The sequence below is a fragment of the Geospiza fortis genome, unplaced genomic scaffold (assembly GCF_000277835.1).
Source record: "Geospiza fortis unplaced genomic scaffold, GeoFor_1.0 scaffold98, whole genome shotgun sequence".
Classification (NCBI taxonomy): Eukaryota; Metazoa; Chordata; class Aves; order Passeriformes; family Thraupidae; genus Geospiza; species Geospiza fortis.
Window position 1 is genome coordinate 4682162 of NW_005054306.1, and position 21749 is coordinate 4703910.

General features: G+C 39.5%; 1 protein-coding gene across 1 annotated transcript in view; it reads right to left on the bottom strand.

Annotated features, from left to right (window-relative positions):
• Nucleotides 1-21749, bottom strand: part of LAMA4 (laminin subunit alpha 4) — a 98778-nt gene that overhangs the window by 72826 nt on the left and 4203 nt on the right. Inside the window, 1 exon segment of the mRNA XM_031066639.1 lies at nucleotides 4139-4240. Within this exon segment, the coding sequence (XP_030922499.1) occupies nucleotides 4139-4240 (102 nt within the window).

Below are 21749 nucleotides of genomic sequence, written 5' to 3' on the forward strand. Positions count from 1 at the left end.
GAGTATTTGGATACCTTATTTAAAGGCCTATCAAATATATGGAACAGAAATGATAACAAACCACGTAGAGATTTCTAGGGAGACAGCAAGAAATTTGCCTTCACCTTCTGCTATAATGCTTTCTCCAGACTTCTACTCTGTGTTTTCATGCATCAAGGAAGATCTAATCTCCATTAACAGTAGACACCTCATGTGAGACACTGATAACTCAGTCTTACAAAAATATTGCCTGGATAAACACCTTGGTATTTTTAAAGAGCTTTCTGCCTTTCAATCCATTTTTTTGTGTTCTTTTGGAGTCATTGCCATAATATATTGCAGTCACTTCAAGCAACTTGTTTTCCTAGACTGTGCAATCAAATTTTTAAGTATGGTAAAGCCCTGCGAATTGTACTACTTGCACAATCCTATGCAAGTGTGACAGTTTATGGCTTTAGAAAAGCTGTTTCACTTCCATATGCCACTCTTTTCAGAGCTGGCCATCACAGCCTCTCTGATGATCAGTCATTTGAACACCACTCCCATGTCTGAATTTTGAAGTGTCGAGCCCTCGGTGGAGATGCTCTAAAGAAATAAGTCAGCTGTAGGTTGTTGGTAGGGTGTGGCCTGGGGGATGGTGCAGGAGGTAAAACGTTCCCTTCATATCTTCCTATCTTACTAGCAGCAAGACATGATGGGCTTTATGGAGGGGAAGTGCACATCCCTGGGCCTACAGATGGCTACTTGAATCTCTTGCAGTTTCACCCAGTTAACATCACATATATGCTCGTTTCCAAAATCAAAAGCTAGAGCCTGAAAAGGGAGTTAATTTTCTTCTCATAGACAGGATTGAGAAAATTATGTTAAAAATCCAGAGTCCAAGGTCAGCACAATGAGTTGCTGTTTCTTCCCCTACTGGCCTTACATGCATCACCAGATAGTGTCCTTGAAATGAAGCATTATTTGACATCTCTCTTTTAATATATCATTACTAGAGCTTACACTGTGCTGGCTATTCTTCTTCTAACACCTGGGTGGTTTTCTATCCTAACAAAATGGACTGTGTGTCTCTTCAATTTTAGTCACAGGGTCATATGACTGATTTCTGTACCAATTTTATGTGGACATCTATGCAAGGAAGGCCCTGTCTGCAATAATTTCTTCTGTCTGGTTACCTAAGGAGATTGTTGCTTCATTGACTGTGTCATTCAATAAGCTTTTAATGACTCGTGGATTTCATTTGCACTCTATGAATAAGCTGAGAGAAGTTTTGAAACAGAACCTCAAGATATATATGTCAGCAGAAATTAAAGATATGAGCACTCTACCTTAAGGCATCATTAAAAAGAGTTTAATTTCATTTGATTTTGAATTTAGGGCACAGGCCAATGAAAATTTCATTAATTTGTATGCTGTGGGAACTACATTTGCCAAATTGATTTGAGGGATTCGCATAATATGATGGCCTCAGACCATCATATGGGGCCCAACCCTTTATTTTCATCCCTTTTGAAGCAGAGTACTTTTTCCTTTTCTTACTGTCTTGTCTATTTATTCAGGTCTTACAGCTTAGTTATTACTTAGTCTATTAAAAAATATCTACCAACCAAACACAGTGTTATTATTGCTTTCATGTTATTGTAGCTTCCAATATTGTTAGCAGAGTTAATTTTGAAAAGTGATGGCTTTTTTAATGTCCAAATCATTCCATTATGTTGATAAACATGGAGATATAGAAAACTTTTACTTTGGGGAAGATCAGTTCTTCTAAAGATCTGCTGCTAAAGATGGTTTGTATCTGTGGCTCAAGGTTAAGGTAAGATGGGGTTATGGTGGAGAGTCCATATGTGATAAAACTTTGGAATGCTGTTGTATCTTGGAAGCAGGGAGATAGCAAGTTCATAACCATAGAAATAGAGGATGACAACAATAATAATGTGGGATAAATACAGATTTATCCCTCAGCTCATTAAAAACTAACTGAATGCAGGAAATCTTGTCTAACTACCAGGTATGGTGGTTTCCACTGCAAGACTGGTTGGAGTAGGTGGCCTTAAAATTTGAGAATAGGGAGAATGGTGAGCTCTCCATACCACATGGTCCTATCTCTTCACAGCAACTCCCAGATATAGAGGTATTGACTCATTTCTGCCCCAGCAGGCTTTGCCCAGATCTGTACATGTCCTTCTCCAGCTCTTGGGTTAGGCTGCTTTGTCCACTGATTCTAATACAAGTCACATTACCAAACATCAAGTCACTTTTTCCTAAATTGAATTAATTAATTAATCTAATGCGCTTCTTCCTGCTGTAATTCAAGTTATGTCTTTCTCTCTCTAAGTTTTTCTTCTCCTGGGCTTTCTCAGTCGCATTTTGCTGTTTACCAATTTCATTAGTCTCCCAAACTTCTCCAGAAATTTCTGAATCTTCAGGAAGGTCCTGTTACTGCAGTCCCTATGGGCATCTCTGGTTCTGGTTTATGCTCCTCTTTAAACCCCCTTTTCATTCTGCACTTTTCCTCTACCTTTCACATTTATTTCACTTAAACCTTTTCACTTTTTATTCAGAAATAAATGATCTGAGCTTGGTGGCTTTTAAAATCCTTCAGATAAGCTATCAAAAGGCAATTTGAACTCAAAGAGTAAACTAGGGTTTAGCTTTTAGTTTTATTCCTTACTACGTAGCTGGTTCCAAGAGAAGAAACACCAATCAGGAATGCACATTTACTTTCAAATAATTTCTTCCTGATACTGTAAATTTTCTGGTTTTGTTTGTTTGTTTGTCTTGAACCCTTGACTTCAGCCATATTTTTGTAGAAGACAGGAAACAGCTCTTCTGTTTTGTTTGTAACCTGAGGATATAATCATTTCCTAACTCAAATATTCTACTCCAGAAGCTCTCTGGTGACCAGAGTTATCAGAAGCAGACGTGTGATGAGCTATCTTGTTCCCAAGACTTCCATCAGAATTTTCCCCTTGGCATCACTGTCACTTGACATTGTCACGAAGGGGACCATGATCCCATGAGCCAAAAGCCTTGTGCATGTGAAAGAGAATAGCTGGGAATGCCTGGCAGTCTAAAACCACTTTTGAAAATTTAATATTAAAAAGTAAGCCAATATGTGTTCTGCAAAAATCAGCCAATTCTAAGCACATTACAATGGCCAAGCCATAGTAATTTTTCCTGTGCTGAACAGCTGCACAGTCTTCTTCCCACAGAAATAAAAATGGTAGGAAATATGCCATGGAACTTGACTTGATGTATTTGAATAACTGAAAACTTGATAGTGGTTGCAACAAAGCAAAGTATGTGAATATTATGAGTCCATTTTATGAAGAGATAAACTGAGGGCAAAGGTTTATGACTTGTCAAAAGTAACACATGGCAGAGCAAGGGTTTCTGGGCTCTTACAAGCTATACTCTTTACAAGCCTGCAAAGAGTGTACTAGTGCCTGGTTCTTGCTATGTGGTTTAAACAGTATCAGCTTCCATCATTTTTTTTAGTGTATTAGTGCCCTAATTGCCCGCTAGTAGTTGGGATTAGTTTTACTGGGCTGATTTTTGCACTGGAGCTACAAATGTTTGACTACTATTACTAACACACAGCTTTCTGTATGAGGTGATTCTGAGTCAGATTGAACATATGGGAAATTGTAACAGTACCTTGGAATTCAACACACTCTTCCCCTGGTGTATTGTTTCAACCTTCTTATGCTGTTCCTTGGCAGGAGGAGACTGCCATGCAGCTGAATTGCTCTGGGTAACACATATATATACACTCATAGGGTCACTCACCATTGTAAATTGTTTATATTATACACAGCACTGTATTCATAAAGGGGAGAAAGAAATGTGTTTGAATTTATACAATTATTTTCTCCAGAGGTATACAAAACTCTTTCCATATTTCTGATGGACTGAAAAATTTTCCACATGCTAACTGTCACAAATTCTGCATGAGGGAAGTGTTTTGAATCTGCAGAGATAATTTAAGTGAGAATTAATTTTGGCCAGGATAATTTATTATGGTATTGATCTTGGCCCTACTTATGATCCTTCTTCAGTAACAAGCTCCTGTGGTACAGACACTGCTTTTGCATTATATTGAAACTGAGCATCGGTATGAAAAGTCAGACAATCAGAGAACAGAGGAATTCCTTACCACACAGATTCCAGATCCATCAAGGCATCTGTTTGCATTACCATTACAGTTGCAAGGAGAGCATTTTCCTGAGCTGGTACGATAAAATCCTTCTTGGCATCTCTGCAATGAGACAAAAAAAGTATTTCCTATGCATATGTAGCTGGAGAATTAGGTTTGGTGAGAGGAGAGGAAAGCAAGGCTACAGCCTTCAGGTCTCCCCAGAGCACACTGCAGAACCCCACCATAGCAGACCACACACACACTGCTGAACTTGAGTCTGTTCTTTCACTCTCTGTCCTGGTGCTTGGTTTTTTGCCTTAGAGTGTTAAAGCTGTCAGCTTTCCTGCCTGTGTCCTGTCCCTGACAAGCTCTGGGTGTGGAGCTGGCAGATTCTTACTGCATGTTGTACTAGAGGATGAGTTAACCAGAAACCATAATCCTTATTTGGTAAAGAAGGTGTATTTATAGGAAAGAAAGGAATAGCTTTCACTGAAGAGAAGAAAAGAAAGAAAAAAGAAAAGAAAAGAAAAGAAAAGAAAAGAAAAGAAAAGAAAAGAAAAGAAAAGAAAAGAAAAGAAAAGAAAAGAAAAGAAAAGAAAAGAAAAGAAAAGAAAAGAAAAGAAAAGAGAAAATTTACTTTATATCAAAGCTTTTATGAGATTTGGATGAATAACCTATGGGAAACAAACATACTTACAAAGATCAATGTCCTTTTGAATAAATGTGTGGCTTTGCCTGTTTATCTAATTTAGTAATCTTGATAATTTACCAGAGCTTACCAAAATGAAGGAGATCTTCTTTTGAATAATAATTAAAGCAATAATATAAGGAATCAGAAACACAAAGCTGTTAAGATGCCTTTCAAAGACTGAAAAATAAGAAGAAAATTAAAGTGGATAATTTTTATTGTGTTGTGTATAAATTCTTGTTCTTCACTGAGGAACTTTTCCCTCATTATGCAAAGCTGGTGAGATGTTCACAGGCTGACCTCATCAGCAAACTCTGTTATCTCAGGTACCCTGTGTCACCCTGCTCACCCTGTCCAGTCTCCCTGTGTCACATGTATTATGCTAGATTAATGAATTTTTGAATCCTAAATATCTCACTCTTGTCTAAGTCTTGCAACATTGTTGCAGAGTTGATATAAAGACACTGGCATATAATTGAGCACTCCAAAAATTATTCGCCACACCAGTGATTTGCCAACAGTGATGTTTCTGCTATCACTTACAAACAGCATCCCTGAGATGGCTGTCAGAGCTTAAGGTATGCCAGATTTTCTTGGAATATTTGCTGGGGCTCTCTGTACAGAACTTTTTGTATTCTGTGGGTCTTGAGGTCACCTACCCTTGAAAAAAGTGGGAAAAGTGTAAAGTTCAAATAACTCAGAAGGGTGTGTGTCTCGCATTTGTATCAGCTAAGAGGTTTCTTATTGTATTACACTGATCAAATCAGGATTAGCTTTCCTTTGTATCTTCCTAGTCCTTATTTTCCTGGGTTGCTCTCAAATCAAGGATGAGGTATTTTTCTGCACTGTGGAGAAAAATAGCTTAGGACCTGTAGTTTCTCATGCCCAGGTAAGCTATGGCAGAACAGCGGGTATGCAGTACAAATGCAGACCCACACAGTGACCCATACATCCCCTAGCTGCAGAAACTGGCCTGTGAGCAGCAGTGCCAAATGTCCCTGCTGGTGGCTGGGGCTAGCCAGCCCTGGCACCATGCTGTGGCCTTGTCACTCCTGGGACCTGCACTCACATGTCTGCATCAGGCTGTAGTTACAGCTGGGGAGCTCTGGGTAGCAAGAGCCAGAAATCCTGAGTCTTGGCTGCGTGTTAACTTCCATTCCCAAGTGTGGCTAGGTCCAGCCAGACAAGCTGCTCACTTAGAAAACAACATCTTAGGAGATGACTAACAGCAGGCTTTAAAAATGAGGTTTAGAAATTAATCATTAGTCCCATCTTATCCCAGAGAGCTCTGAGAAGTGGAGATGAACATAAATGGAAAACTCAGTTGCCTTTACCATTCTTGTGTACAGAATTTTATCTGGTTTGTTTTGGAAACACTTTCTTTGATAATAGCTCCTAGGAGGCAAAGTCTTCAGACCACAGACTCTTTGGGACAGCAGAAATGCTTGTTTCTTTCAGTTATTTAGTCTTTGCCCAGTGGTAGGACTGGCTCCCGCCAGACTAAGGATTGCAGCTCAGTGATTACACCACACACTGTGGAAGGGAGACAGTTAGTTTCTAAATTGAAAACAGATTCTTGTCCCAATGTCTGCCTTTGCAAGATTTCTTTCCACCCATACAGATCTAAAGCTTGTTATATTCTCTGATGAACAGAGCTGGTGGGTGGTCCTAGCTGTGCTCCTCTAGTGTCTGCCCAAAAGCTTTCTTGGTTTTGCAGGTCTAAGCAGAAGGATTTTTACTTATGATAGTGAATATGGACAATGGAAATGTAGGAATGCTTGTAAAGATGTCTATGAAAATCCTTTATTCGGCCATAATGATAATCTCATTTATACTTCAACTGATAGTATGTATGCCCGCACTGCAGCCACAAGAGAGCTTCCATCCTGTCCACACACCCAGCAGTAAGAAGTTAGTGCAGGTCCGTGTTACATTGTTCGTTTTAGCTTAAGGGCAAGGGCTGCACAGACTTTGCTAAGGTCCACTGGGAACCAGTTCACTTCCTATTATTAGCAGACACACTTCTGAGCTCCTTAAGACATCTGCCTCAAGTCTGGGTCCCTTTATTTTCATTGTCAGAGCCCCACTTCAAAATGAGATGTGGGGAAGTCATCTGGGTATTTTTTTTCATAGCCTTTTCCCTCTATGGTATTCAATTAATCACAAAAAACTTGGAAGGTGCTGATGCTTGCTATTTTAAAACAGTACTTTAAACCATGGGTTGCATCAATGTAAACCAGAAATGGGATATTGACAATCAATGATATGAGGGACAAGGGAATGAAGGGAAAATGGGATCCAGACTTCCTTTGGGTTCTGAAGTTTTCTCAGGCATTCTCAATTATTCTGATATACTTTTGTTGCTCCTTGCCCTACTAGTGATAATGGAGTGATTGGTTGGTTGTTCCAGAGCTTGAGCCAACATCATATTTATAAAAAGAAGTGTCAGAGTGTTGAGCTAATTGAGGGATTCAAATTGCTGAATGTTCTGGAAGCACAAAATTATTGCACAGAAAGCAGAAACAGGACTGGAACAAAATGGAAATACCCTCCCTGCAAAATAGTTATGTAGGCAATTGAGTGAGGAACATTTCCGTCCACTGTCTGTTTCTGAATGGTGAAGACAATTAGAAGGCCAAAATGTTAGGTCTGCATTAGCAATTATGTCTTCACAATTATTAGATATTTTTTTTCCCTGAGGGACAAAGTTTGTTCCAGTTCAAGTTGAAAAGTCCAATCAAATCTTGGCCTTGCTGATCTTCTGAAAAATTTCTGCACCCGTGGGGCATTTATTCCCCTGCTCCCGCCCTGCATCTGGATTGAATGATTGCATTACTTAAAAACAAGATCCAGCTGCATGCTGAAAGTGCTGGGTAGCTTGTTGTAATTTTCTGCTTCTTCAGACCTTTCTGCTGGTCTGGGTGCAAGATAGGACTGGAGATGGAAGACAATTCACATAAACAGAGTATGAATTTACTCCCATATTATATTCAAGCAGTTCCATCAATTTCATTGTAGATGTTCCTGATCTGCACCTGCAAACTGAGGGCAGAACTAGGTCCCCCATTCCTTCTCTGCTGCCAGCTCACAGGAGTGCTGCAGCTGTGCTGGGGTGGCTGTTTGCTCTGAACCTGCCTCTTCTAGTTTGCTTTCCCCAAAAGAAGAGTGTTGTGCTGGTAACACACACAGAGCCTTCTCTGTGGTCACATCTGCACTGGCCAGCTGAAGAAAGGCAAGGTGTAGTTTCAGGCCTTGATCTTGCTCCTTGTCAGACTCTGATTTTCCTCCCAATAAACAGGCCCAGCTCAGGACATGGCATCTGTTAGGATGTGCTCCCAAGAGGCAGTTTTTATAGGGCTACCCTTCTCTGGGCAAACACAGGGGATGTTTCAGCACATGGACACAGGCTGTGTTATCCTGTTTGACTAGGAAGTCCCAGCACTGCTTTATTCTGTACTTCAGATGTAGCCATTGACTTTCTCATCTAAAAGTAAGAAAACATGGCATATATCTTTAATTAGTAATGGAAATTGTGACTTGTGAGTATATAAACACACAAAGGCTCTCTTCCACGATAAAAGGCTCCCTTGGATCTGCACCAGTGCTTGTTATTTACAGAGTTTCCTCCCAAGTGCTGAGGTACACAAAAGCATGTGCATTCAGGGTTAAATGGTCTGCATTTATAGACATTTATAGACATTTCAGCTTGTGTTACATCCATGATACTATTTTCAGTCTTGGACCAGGAATCCCATCACATCTGGTCCAAAACAAGCCCAGAAGAAAAAGATGGTGCTGTCCTCCAGGACCATTGTGAAAGAGGAAACAGCTGGTGCACGTGGGGAACTGAATTTAAGGAAGAGCACTCAAAGTGACTGCCATTGCACATCAGCTGCCAAGTCACTTCTAAGTTTAGTGCCAGTAGAACCTTGTTTGCAGCTCCCAGCAGAGTTATGGTTTTTGCTGCTAGAGAGAGAGTCCAAAGGTGTGCTTCCTTCCAGGTCTGAGAAGGATCCTCAGGGAGCTACAAGGATGTTCAGGCATGAGGCAAAGGTCAAACATTATGGTGTTACTTGGTAGAGTCTCACTACTGGAGAGAAAGGTCTGGTCAGGATATTAAAAGTGAATGCAATCTGGGCACAGCTGAGCCTGATGAACTCACGGCCTTATGATGAAATGAAAATTAACCTAATTAACATAATATCCCAGATCTATCTGCAAAAATACAAATAAGTTCTATCCTGTATTGCAAACACTGTGTTTTGTGTAGAAGGATGATTTTTGATAGCAAGAGGAAAAAAATGCACATTTTCTTGGTTTCTGGAAGCCTCCACACAGTACTTCTTCATATGCCAAGGGGTTAGATTAAAGACTCTAGCATCATTTATGATATGCCATTCAAGTCTTAGAAACTGTTCCTGACCATGTTCTTTTAGCCTTCAGTGGAAGAGAATATAATTAATTCTCAATACCTGTAATCTGGTTTTGGCCAAGTACATACATAGCTATCTCTGATTAAGCTGACATACCAGAATTTGTTTACTTTCTTTATCTTGATGAAATTTAACTTGCCACATAGTTTAATCTTGAAAATATATTTGTGCATTCCAGTTTTCATTTTTCTGCAGTCTGATCTCTTCTGTAAAGGTGGTAAAAATTTTATAAAAATATATAAACCTAAGGAAGTCATAGTTTGAGGAGTGTGAAATCTGGCCTGAGAGGCTATCTATTTATGCAGAACTGTGACACATATTGTAAATTATTTGAATAATAATGTTTATCACTTGACATAGATTGAGTAATGGTTTTGGAACTGTAGGAACCTTAGAAGTCCCCACTGTCTCTTATGGAATGAAAGAAAAGAAAGAAGAAAACGAATTCTACTTGAACATTATGAAGCTTTGCTTCAGAACACAGGGAAAAGAAAACAGAAAAGTGTTGCTCCTCTGATATAACAGGCATCATATCAGCCATAGATACCTGTAAAAGTAGGACACATGGATAATTTAAGTCCATGTTTTCAATGCATTGAGGAAAACAATCAGACAAATTGAGTGGAGCAATGTCCCTTCTTGGCAGCTTCAGATCAATGTGTAATGTTTATCCATCTGGAAGGAACAGTTTAGAAAAACAGAGGTTTTGGACTCAAAGTTTTATCAAGTCGCTGAAACTTTATATCTTTTACCATACAGAGATGAGTGAATACTTGAAACCACCTCCATTCATTTTAAAGTCTTTGTCTCTAAAGCAGAGACCAGTCTGCTGGAAGTACATGGCATTACCATGGAAACATCAGCCCTCTGCTCCTCGAGGACATTTCCAAACCCAACCCAAGCATGCTTGCTTTTGTTTATTTGTCTTTATAAGCAGTATTTGAAACTGGCAGCTACAGTTCTGAGGCCTTTTTGAAGTTCGTTTGCTTAGGCCAACTTGAGATAAATAGCCTATTGCCCTTCCTAAAAATAAAGATGTTTTCCTGCTTGAATATCTCCCAGTACTTTCATTTATGCAATTGTTTATTAGAAATAGGAACATTAGAGAAACAAGCCTGAGAAAGCAGTCCTCTACTGTACATTTGATGTTATTTCAGTTTCTCTGGCTTCCTCAGAACAGGCGGGACTCTTTTCCAAAGAGATTGCTGGTTTTGATCACCTATAATAGGGACTCCACTTTCAATCCCCAGCCAAAAGCTCACAGAAATCTTGCCAAGCATTCAGCACTCAGCAGGTCTGTGTGAGCCCTGAAGGCAGTCCCAGGCTGAAGCCCCGAGGAGCTCTGTGCCCCAGGTGCAGCGCTGAGCTAACACAGCTGTGGCCGTGCTGGTGTGAGGGTGAGCTGGCCTTGGCAGCTGCGTGCCTGTGCATGAAGGCTAAACCACAGCAAGCTGGGACTCATCCACAGGGAGACTTCCACATGAGATGCCATGTGGCCAGAAGCCAGCTGGACACCCGTGGTGTGGTTTGATTTCTTGTATACAGAAACGTATCTAAATTTGGTCAGCTGGGCCTGCTGCTCTCTCCTAACAGCGTAGAGGGACGTGGAGGGTGGCTCATGTGTAGGTGCCAGCTCTGTATACAAACTCCATGAGATGAAGCCTATTGCACATGTCAGATGTGCTGTGCCTTACAGAAGTGTCCAGGCTGCAACAGCTGTGCCACAGATCTGGCCAAACTGCTGGGCCCTGTATCCTTGGAGAAGTGCAAGGTCTCCTCAGAGTCTGTTCCACAGGTCAGTATGTTCAGGTAGAGAAAGTAGATAGGTATAAAGGAAATCTTGATGTCTGACAGACCCAAACAATTCTCTACATATGTGCAGGGAGGATCTAGCCTAGAAAGAAGCATGACCCCATTCTAAGGACACTTTCTGGGTCCTTCCAAAAAGCACACTAAAAATACTGCTTTGCCAAATTGGGATGTAAATATACAAAGTGTTTGAATCCATGGACATCCTGTCTTAAAACCACTCTGGGCAGGCACAAAATCTATGGCTTATCATCCTTGGAAATCATTAACTACAAAACTGTCTTCTTTACCTTGGATGGATATACAAATATACTTCTGGTATTTTATGCATCAAAAGATACTGAGGACAGCAATGTGACTTTCCCATCTGCTTTTCAGCTTGGGACATAATTGATTTCCAGTGCATTTAAGCATGGATTTTTTAAATTCCAATCTTCCAGCTGTAGATTGATGGTCATTTGACTGCTTCTTGCTCCCTGGGAGCAAACTAATAGACATTTCAAATTCCTTAGGTCAAAGACGTGTTATTCATAAGCATAGACACAAAGATTTAGTTCTTCTTCAGCCTGCTGAGAAACTTTGTGCAAACAAAAAGAGCTGTGATAACATTGCATCCCACTCTCCTGACCCTCCTGCCTTTGGTGACCTGCAGAAGAAACCCCTCTCCATTTGTTGCCAAAATATAAAATCCAGCAGATGGACAGAAAGCACTGTGTCCAACTCCAGCTCAGTGTCAGCCTCTGTTCTGGTGTGCAGCACACTCAGGAGCCCTGGCTGTCTTACACAGCCAACATGCACTTTATTGATCACAGAAAAGGTGCTTAACTGCTGGAGGTTAAATTTTGGGTTGAGAATTCACTATGTGTAGTTTTTAGGAGTATATTTTCACTGTGTGGGGTTTCAGAAATGTGTGGGTATGAAAGGCTGACTTGCCACATTTCTTGACTAGGAGATAACAAATCACTGAACCTACCACCAGATGCTTCCAGATGCCTCTGCATGGTTCCTGATTCCTGTTTTCCAAAAGAGTAGGCCCATGAGAGATAACTGCATGAAAACAGTGCTCGTAATATTATTTTCTAGTTTGAATATTATTTGGCATTTCTCCTCTTCTTCACAGTTTTTGTTCTCATCTGTTTGACACATGAACACCAGACTCTTCATGAGATCATCAGCAAAGTGCAATCAAAAAATGCAAAGTAAAGCTCTGCATTTTTTCACATAATACCTTGTAAGAAAGAGGCTTGAGACCATGGTCTGTGCCTCTCAACAGCTGAAATGTTTGAGATAACAGATGGCTGTATTGAAACACTTTGATTTTTATTGCTTCTCCAACAATGCTAACCATGGCAGGGGGGTTGGGATTATGTGATCTTCAAACTCTTAACATTCCATAACTCTGTGATCTGAGGGATCCTGAAGTGTATGATTCGGGGTAAAATTTGTCTAATTAAATTTTCTCTGCTTTGTTGTGTTCTGGTTTTTTGCGACACAAGAGAGAAAGCATTTCTAGAAGGTGTCCTTGGCCTCTTTATATACTAGTACTTGATGACAGCTCTGATATTGTTTTGATTGTCATTGATGCTGCTGCAGCATTTTTACAATAGTAACTATGTAGTTGTGAATCATTTGTTTATTAATTTCTTCTAGACCTTGTGTTCTCAAAATTTGTATGGACTTGAATTTGCCAAAGTATATTTGGGCAGTTACAATTTCTTCAGAAGCACAGTGAGTACTTGTAGCAATGAGGGTTTGCTGCAGAGAGTATTTTCCAAGAAGTCTGTTTGCATGTTGTGAGGCATTGATCAAATCCATGGCTTTTCAGTTTGTATTTATAGCTCACCCTAGCTTTTATTTATAGGTTACCTTTTAGTCTTGTCTATATTATATGTCTCTCTTGTTGGCAACAAGGCTTGAATATCGTTTAAACAGTCTTACAGTAAATGCCAACCACATGAGATGATTGTTCATTGGCCCTTCTTGGGGGAGGCCTCAGTGCTTCTCCTGGGCTGTATCTATTAATGGAGCAACTGAACATTACACTGAAGGGTTTGGATCTCCACCTGCCCCCGTTGGCTCCCACAGCCATTCTGTTGTGGCCTTGTTCTCTAGTCATGCTTGTGTCCTCCCTGTTCTGCTTTCCATTTGTCCTCCTACTCCTCCTATCTTTGCTATCCCTGCCTATCTCTGCACCTGGTCCCAGCCACTAATCTACTTTATTACATATGATTCACCTCTAATCTACAAACACCTCCACAGCAATAGTTTCATTATACTGTTTGAAATTAACATAACAAAAAATATTCCTTCTCACTGAACATCAAAGAAACTCATCACCTTGTTTCCATGCAGGAGCTGCTCTCTCTCTCTAATTATGTTCATAAGAATACTGGGACTCAAGAAAATACATTCTTCTGCTTATGTCTTGTGTGACAATGAACATTAGTCTTTCAGTCAGTTCCTCAGTCAGTAAAATGGAATAATGACCACAGCCATGCAGGATCACAGAATAGCTGAGGCTGGAAGGAACCTCTGGAGGTTGGCTGGTCCAAGCAGGGCAGCCTAGAGCTGATTATCTGGGACTGTATCCAGATGTACCCAGTATAACCCATGGCAGAGCACACAATGTAATCCCAGTGTCCCAGATGTACCCAGTGTACCCAGCAGGGACACTCCTCAACAGCTTCATGTCCTTTAAGAGAACTGGTCAGAACCACCAGGAATACTGAATATCCCCATGTGACCAGACATTTTGGGTAGCTGTGTTTTGTTTGTTCCAGATGTCTGCAGTGAATATAAAGCTGTTTCTGGACCCTAGAATGTCTTAATGCAGTGCTGAAAGAATGTTTTTGGCCTTCAGCTAAACAGCCATAGTTTGAAGACATTTTGATATGTAGACAGCACTGCTTGGCATCGTGCTGCCTTCCCCATTTTTCCCACCATTCTTTTTGAGGGCTAGACCTCACTCTTGTATTTGAGGGTGACTTTTATGAGTGACCTGCAATGATTTACTGCCAGAGCTTACCAGATATATGAAAAGGATTAGTCAAAGAGTATAGAGAGAAAGAACTACAGTTCAGTTATAAAATTTCCCATGAAAGCTTCAAACTAACTTTGTAAGGAAGCTTTTCAGATATTTAAAGAAAATCTGTTTTTTTTTTTTTCATACAAGGAAGGAAACATGAATATGGAAAAATGTATTTGATATAGTTGTTTTTTAAAAATATTATCTGTGGTATTTGTTTCTGTTAAATACAATGATTAAAGCATTTTTCTCTTATTAAGAAAACAAATTAAGAGCAGGAGCTCTTACTCAAGGTACAAAGAAAATTAATTCTGCTGCTAACTTCCCCTTTATCTGTCCTATTATTTTCTCTTAATTTATTCCATGCATCTTCCTAGACCAGGTCTAAGGAGGAGATTTCTGAGAGTCTTTCCAACCACTGAGGTAAACTATAACTAATTTTAAAAATAAAATGCCCTGGTGGTGCCCTTTCACAGATCTGTCATGCTTCACTCTAAGTTATCATTTGAAGAAATAAATGGACTTTAAATTCCCAGACCGTGAGTAATAAATTCAAGATTGCCTTTGTACTTGAATATATAAATCCCTATGGAGTGACATTTCAGAAGGATCTTTGTCTTCCTCTGGAGAATAAGGCCCTCAGAAGTGAATAACTGACCTGTTGGCCAAAGTTCTACCATCAAAGTAATCACAGAGAGAGACGGACAGAAGTTCTGCTCTCCACCATGAGGTACCCCAAAACGTGCAGGAAAAGGGGGACATCTGCTCTGCAATTTTATTTATCCTCTGTTGATTTTTTGCTAAATTTATCTGAGCTTTGAAGCCTTGCAAACTGGAGAATTAAAAACAAACAAACTTGTTCACCAGCTTCCCCTAGGCCTCCAAGCTCTATTTATAATTTCTATAAGCCTTCATTACCTCTGGTCTACAGTATCAAATTCTTCTTCTGAAGAAAGGTCACATTCTAACTATTATTACTGAAGAAATGAATTCAGAGTGTGACATCACAGCTAGACAGTTAATTACCCCATTTAATACGACACTACAGTTGTTAGGGAACTGTCTGCATGCAAAAAGCTACTCTGTAGTATTTACCATTTCAAAGGCAGAAACCTCATGCAAATTAGCCATCTGCAATTTCAAATTTATTTTTAAAACTGTAAACATTCCTGAGAGGAACGCACTTTTTAGCTTAGTCTCCAAATCAATGTTCACGATAGTTTTATAATAAGCACCCTGGTGTAGTCCATTAAATCCCTATATTGTTCTTTTAAATTTCTGACACTGTTAACTGTGAAATATTTATTATTTCCAGTGTTCCACTGATGTTGTAAATTAGAAATTAACCAGAAGTTGGTGAAGAGATTTGGGCACAATGCTGGTAGTCTTTTTTTTATCCACTTATCTTGACAGTATCTCAGTTCTAATTGCATTTAATGAGACTGCAAACTAAAGTAATAATTGCACACTAACAAGCTTTCTGTTTTGTTATTTAAATTACAAATGTAAAAGCAAATTCTTTCCTGCTTAAATTGTCATTCAGTAGAGCCCTCCAATATTTTTGCATATTGTTATTTTTAAATGAAATTATCACATGAGATAGGTTTGATAAAAAACCTCAATAAGTGCATTTGCCATAGATCTGGCAAATTATTGGTGTGTTCTGGATAAGTGATATGAAATGCTCTTTAAATCTGCAGCAGTGTATTTTTGTGAATCTGAGTAATTTGAATCTTCAAACACCAAAACAACAATAAATAAAGCAGTGACACTGGTTGTGAATATACAATTTTTTTCAGTAAATGAATGGTGAAACAAATGAAGCATTATTTTCTGTTACCAGTGTCCTTTCTGTCAGCCCCTGTGCATGGATCTCAATATTGTTCATTTTTGCCTGCATTCCCAGTGATGCTCCTACCTGAGAGCACAGGGCTGGTCTGGAGCCAGGCAGACCCTGTCTGGCCAGTCTGCAGCTGCTGAAGAGTGCATCTGATGATTGAATTTAGTCTGGTTTTCCAACTGTTGCTGTGTTAAACAGCAACTAAACACTAGAAGTTCTCCATAGTTTATATACACAGAGGGGTTGAGCCCTCCTCACAATTTACTGGAAAAGTTGTGGTTGCCTTAAGGGACACAGGACAAGACACTAACTTCAAAACTTTTTAACTTGAAAACTTCACTTGCTGACTTATCCATCACAATTTGGATTATTTATTTATTTATATTGGATTAACCTGATGAATTATCAACTCATCAGCCTCCAAAAGAGATGTTTATTTCAGATGATAATAAAGGACAGGTTATGAAGCTGGTAGAAACCTTCTTCTCAAAGTTTTAGGTGCAAAAATCAGAGATCACTAAAACTAAAACTAGCAAGACTGAAAATAGTTACTAGAATTCTTGATAAGATCTGGCTAGCAGGAAGACACAGGAAAAATGTTACCTCAATTTCTCCCTATGGCATGGTAGAGCTGGCAGTCAAGAGAAACAGTGAATGTGGCTAATTGCACATGGGTAGCCTCCAAACCAGTAAGCAAAGCAGAGAATGGTATGCAGGAAAAATGACAAGGAACCCTTTCCCCAGCCCACTGTCACTCTGTATTCTGATTCCTTGGGTGGGCTTGTGTGAGCCTCCATTGCAGCAGTGACAGACTGATGGGGACTCCCGAAAACAAGAAACAGCTGAAGTCCAGATGGCTTTATGCAGAAGAACATTATCTTTTACCTTGACTAAGTAATTGTATTAAATTTTTTAAAAATTTCCTGTGTTGAAAAAGTTTCCAGACTGTTATCCCTTCCCCAGCTCAAGTGGAAAACAAACTGCCATTCAGCAATAGAGATGGGGTTGGATCCAACATAAACATATCTCAGCTAGGCATTCTCCATAGAACTGCAACTGCACAGTCATTTTTTCCATATACAGTGGGAAAGACAAAGCCTCTGCTTAAAAGGCACTCTCTCAAAAGGAGGAGGGCTAAAGTGTTTTAGCTGTCTGGAAGCTGGCTAAGAATCAGATATTAATACCAGTCTCTAATTTACTTATTAGTATTGCCACTGAGCGAAAAACTTACTCTTACAAGATGCTTGCTGTTGGAAATAGAATATCTGCCTTGAAAGGGTAGCTCGTTGATTTTCCTTTTTCAAAAAATTGCCAAGTTTATTCAATTTACAGGAAAAGGGATAAACCTATGTTGTTTCCTCATTAACCACCCTCCACCCAGTCCCCACTTACATGAAATGTACGTTCTGAGTCATTGAGTCTCTCAGATAAGACATAATCAGCTGACAAACCACAGTACTCCCTGAGAGATTTACAGATAGAGACAAAAATGTTCAAGGGATGAAAAAGAAAAGTGGGCTTTAAAGCAAGTACTAATGTGCTTGTGGGACACTGTTAATTCTGAGAGGGTAAATCTCAAGCTTCAAGCTTCAATTTTCCCCCTTCCAGATTTCTACTATTTCCTGGTTTGATTTTGCATCTCTTTGAAATGCTAGAATCACGGTAGAGAGGAACAGTGATCTGCTTGACCAATAGCCATAGCATCAATTAAAAGCCTGTTAGAAAGAAACTCAAGCCAATGTGACAATCTTGAAAGATGAAGAGAAAGAGCTTTCTTCCTTCTCTGCCTCCCAAGGGTAGCCAGCTATGGACAAGACAGACAGCTGCTGAGGATGGCTGATGGGAAGATCCTGTGTTTCTGGGCAGTTCTCAGAAATAAGGCTTTCCCCCTGGATTGTTTTAGCAATTTGCAAATGTGTGGGAAGAGAGTAAGACAGCTCAGCATGGTTAGTTTTGTACTGCATGCCATACATTCAGGATGAAGCTGGGCAGAGGCTGTGCTCTGAAAGGAGACAGGAAAAGCCAGGGCTGGGGAGAAGGGGTAACCTGCTTCTACCTCTCAATGCCTCTGGGCTTGTTTCATCATAGACATAGTCTGATAATGAATAAATAAATTTTCTGTTGGCTTAAAGAGAGGAAAGAATCAATGCATCAAGAGAAAACCAATTAACCAATTTTTTTTCTCATCCCTCACAGAAATCTATCACCAAACACCCTGAATTAGCTGGTGCCTTAGATACCCTGTTGAGCCTCTGCAGACTATCCTTGCCATTGACTGGAAGAAGAGAGCCACAGCAAACCACAAACCTGCAAAAGGCTGAGCAGGGTATGCAAATTCCCTGACCTTACACCATGTCTACACCTCCAATACCAGCCCACATCTTCCTGAATGTGTCTGTGCCAGGTACTGATGCTCTGGAGACCTTGCCAACCCTCAGTGGGCCAGGCTGTGTTAGCCTTTCTGGGCCATGAAAGATTCTAATAGTCAGGGTAGGGAGGGTTATGTTATATTTTGTGCTGCCAGATTTTGGTTTTATTATTTTCTTTTTTTGCATACTGGATCTGGATAAATGCTTCCTTTCAGAAAGTGCTTTCAAGGAAGGGTCCCTGGAGCCAGGAGTGGGGAGCCCAGCATAAGGGAGTCATGAATGGCAGGCTCTCTGTGGCTCTCCATGGGCTAGCATCCAGGCTCAGAGATGGAAAACCACAGAAGGAAACCCTAGGACATACTGGCCTTGCATTAGCCTTGGCAGAAAGGTCTGCTAATCTCTTGCCACTTGGAAGGTCTTTAATAAAAGAGTAAAAGATGCATTTTAGGGTGGTAACAGGTAATAGAGCTCAGAAACTATCTGGTTTAGGTGCTGGTTCTATGTACCTACTTTTCCTGTAGTTACACTGGCAGCAATGGTCAAAGATTAAACGAATTAATTTTTATTCATTTTGTTGGGTAGGCAGAGTCAATCAGTGGTTCTGAGTATTGCAGTTTTAGTTAAAAAGTCTGTTTTTACAGAACATATTGAAAGCTGTCCATACAGTTAGAGTATTTTTTTCTTGTAATTATTAACTTATGTTTCAAAATTAAGGTGTGCCAGTTCTTCTCATACTCCCTGTCTTCCATATGTCATGACCTAAACATTAACATCATAGTTGTTCTTACAGTCTTGTAATGTTGGAATAGTAATTTAAAAATATTTTTCAGAGTCCTCTCTTATTCTTTGACTCTTGAATCCTGTGGGTTTTAGCACTGCTTCTTGTCAGTTTCTCACAAAAGCAAAAAAAAAAGGAGTTCTAGTATTCATGAAGTATTTATTTCAAGGAAATAGCTATATAAAGAATTGCAAAATACAGCTAAAAAGGAACTACAAAGCCAGATAATATTTGCTGTATTTTAGTAAATCTGTTTTCATTATCAAATACACACTTTATTTATCCTGACTGACAGTTAGGAAAATCTCTTTGAGATTTTAATGACAAAGAATTAGATTTCAAAAACTTTGGAGCTCTAACAGCTTTGTGTATAATGCTATTCATCAGTTGTTGAATCTTGCATTAGGATGCATAACCCAAACATCCCCAGCTCATGGTGATGTGTGAAAATGGACTGGGATGAGATCCAAACATTCAAGAGTACCAATTAAAATATAAAACCTGAAGGGTCTATATTTTGGTGTTTGAAATCGAAGTCCAGAAGAAAGTTGTAAATGATCAGCAGCTGCTTATATGTTACTCAGAAACTAGACCTCTTTTACACAGCTCTTGAACACTAGAAGCTCTAATTGTTATCAGTTTAAATCAGGCCAAGTTTTCCTTCAGAAAGCAATTCTTTCATTTCTTCTCATGCCCCCTGGAAAAACTGGACTTTTAATTCCTTCCTTGCTTCCCATGTTGTGAATAAGAGTGGGCATAAAATGCCTTTTATTGGTTTTCACAGCCCAGAATAAGCTTTAGGGCACTTTGCTGGTACTTGCCCAAAGCTTTGTGGGAATACACTGCAGTGGAGTTTGAATTTTGTTTTCTGGTGGGTGTTATACACATCTTCTTGAAATGGAGAAAACTTCCAAGAGAGCATCTGCTCTGTCTTGTGCTTCCATTTGCTTCAGCCTCCTATGATTCAAAAGGTTTGGAGGCTGGTGGCACTACTCCAAGCAGATGATTTTCATTAAAGTTTTGATGAGAAACTTAAGTTGGAATCACAAACATCTGCAGTAAAACTTCCTCCCCACTAATAGATGTTTCTCAGAACATAACCTTGTCGTATCAGAAAAAACCACAGCTAGAAATCCAAATTTCCCATTATAGGAGTTAACCTAACATAACCTCGAGGGTCTGAAGTGAATTAATCTAAAGATCTGCTTTTTAAAAGTATATACAGTTCACATTAGCTTTAAAGAATATAAAGGTTCCTGTCAAGCTAAAACCTTTTTTGGCTCACACCTCAGGATTAGGTCTTCTGCTGCTTCTTGTAGTACTAGCTTGTTTTGAACAGATTAATTCTACAAGTAAGGATCAAATTGTGTTTCTCTCAACAGTTTGCAAGATTTTCTGTTTCACCCATTTTGGGGAAAAGGAGTGAAGATGATTTGGAGATATTTTGAGTTTTTGTTAACAAGTCGCTGGGACTTATGGTTGCTGTCAGTTTATATATTTAATGTGAGCCATTTTAGAGTGGTGAGTTTGTCACTAGTCCCATGCTAATCATTGCTTATCACTTTAGAGAACCAGAAGGCAAGCATCTCAAATAATGCTTCTTGTGTTTTATCAGCAGCTGCTGGTAAAAGTCAGGTGGGAAAAATGACTGTCAAACATGTCCTTTTAACACACAAGCTCCATCAGATAACTTCTGCCTCTTACTTTCTCTTATAAAAAATGGCTAATTTTGACTTGACCATGATAATTGTTTCCTTTAAAGGACTTTTGCCTCTCTGCCTTTCCCCTGAGCCAAAAACACTGATGCTAGAAACAGTTTTCCTCTTCCATCTGTCCAACAATATCATGCCTTCCTTCAGTCTGGGAATTGGCTTCCTGCCCTGTCCCAACTTCTTTTTTTCCTTTACTCTTAAGACTCTTGATTATCTCATTCTTGTTCTAATTTTTTCCTCTCCTTTGTCTTCCTGCTTTAATTTACTTCCTTTCCCACTATTTACTTCACTTCTTTCCATGGAGGACATCTGAGAATTTCTTTTTTTTTGGCTTGGCAGATGTCTCCACAGAATGTCTGTCTTCCCTTTCTTTTCCTAGTCCTTCCCACACTCATCTCCTATACTAGTCTCTGGCCTCTTGTAGTCATTTACGACAGAATGAAATTAATATTTTACTGGATGTCACCTTACATTCATTTTACATTAAGAAGAGTGACAAGAAAGTGTGGATCACAGAGAACCATTTGTGATACTCTTGAGTATTTCAAGTCTTGTACCATGTTTTACTCTCACCTTAGACTCTGTAAGGAACTTTCTTCCTGATGGGGAACAAAATCCACACCTATATAAAACCATTATATCAGTGGAATTTAAAAACACAAATGTTGACAGTAGCAGGCTTCAGAGCCAAATGGTAATGTATGACCTGCCTCCTAGTTTAGAGGCATGTGTTTGACAGTGGGACATAACTGTTCTCACAACTTCTGGTTTTCAATTTTACTGCTGTGCCTCACCAAACCTGGAAGTGTCTCACCATTCCCTTTCCTTCTGCAGTGTCCAAGCTAGTGAGTGGAACACTAAAACAAACAGCTCTGATGTTTGCCACTTGCTTATCTGCTTTCATTTGTTATCTGCCTGTTTTAAGTCCTTTGCTTCTATCTCTCACAAATCTTCCTTATAAAATATTTCAACCTA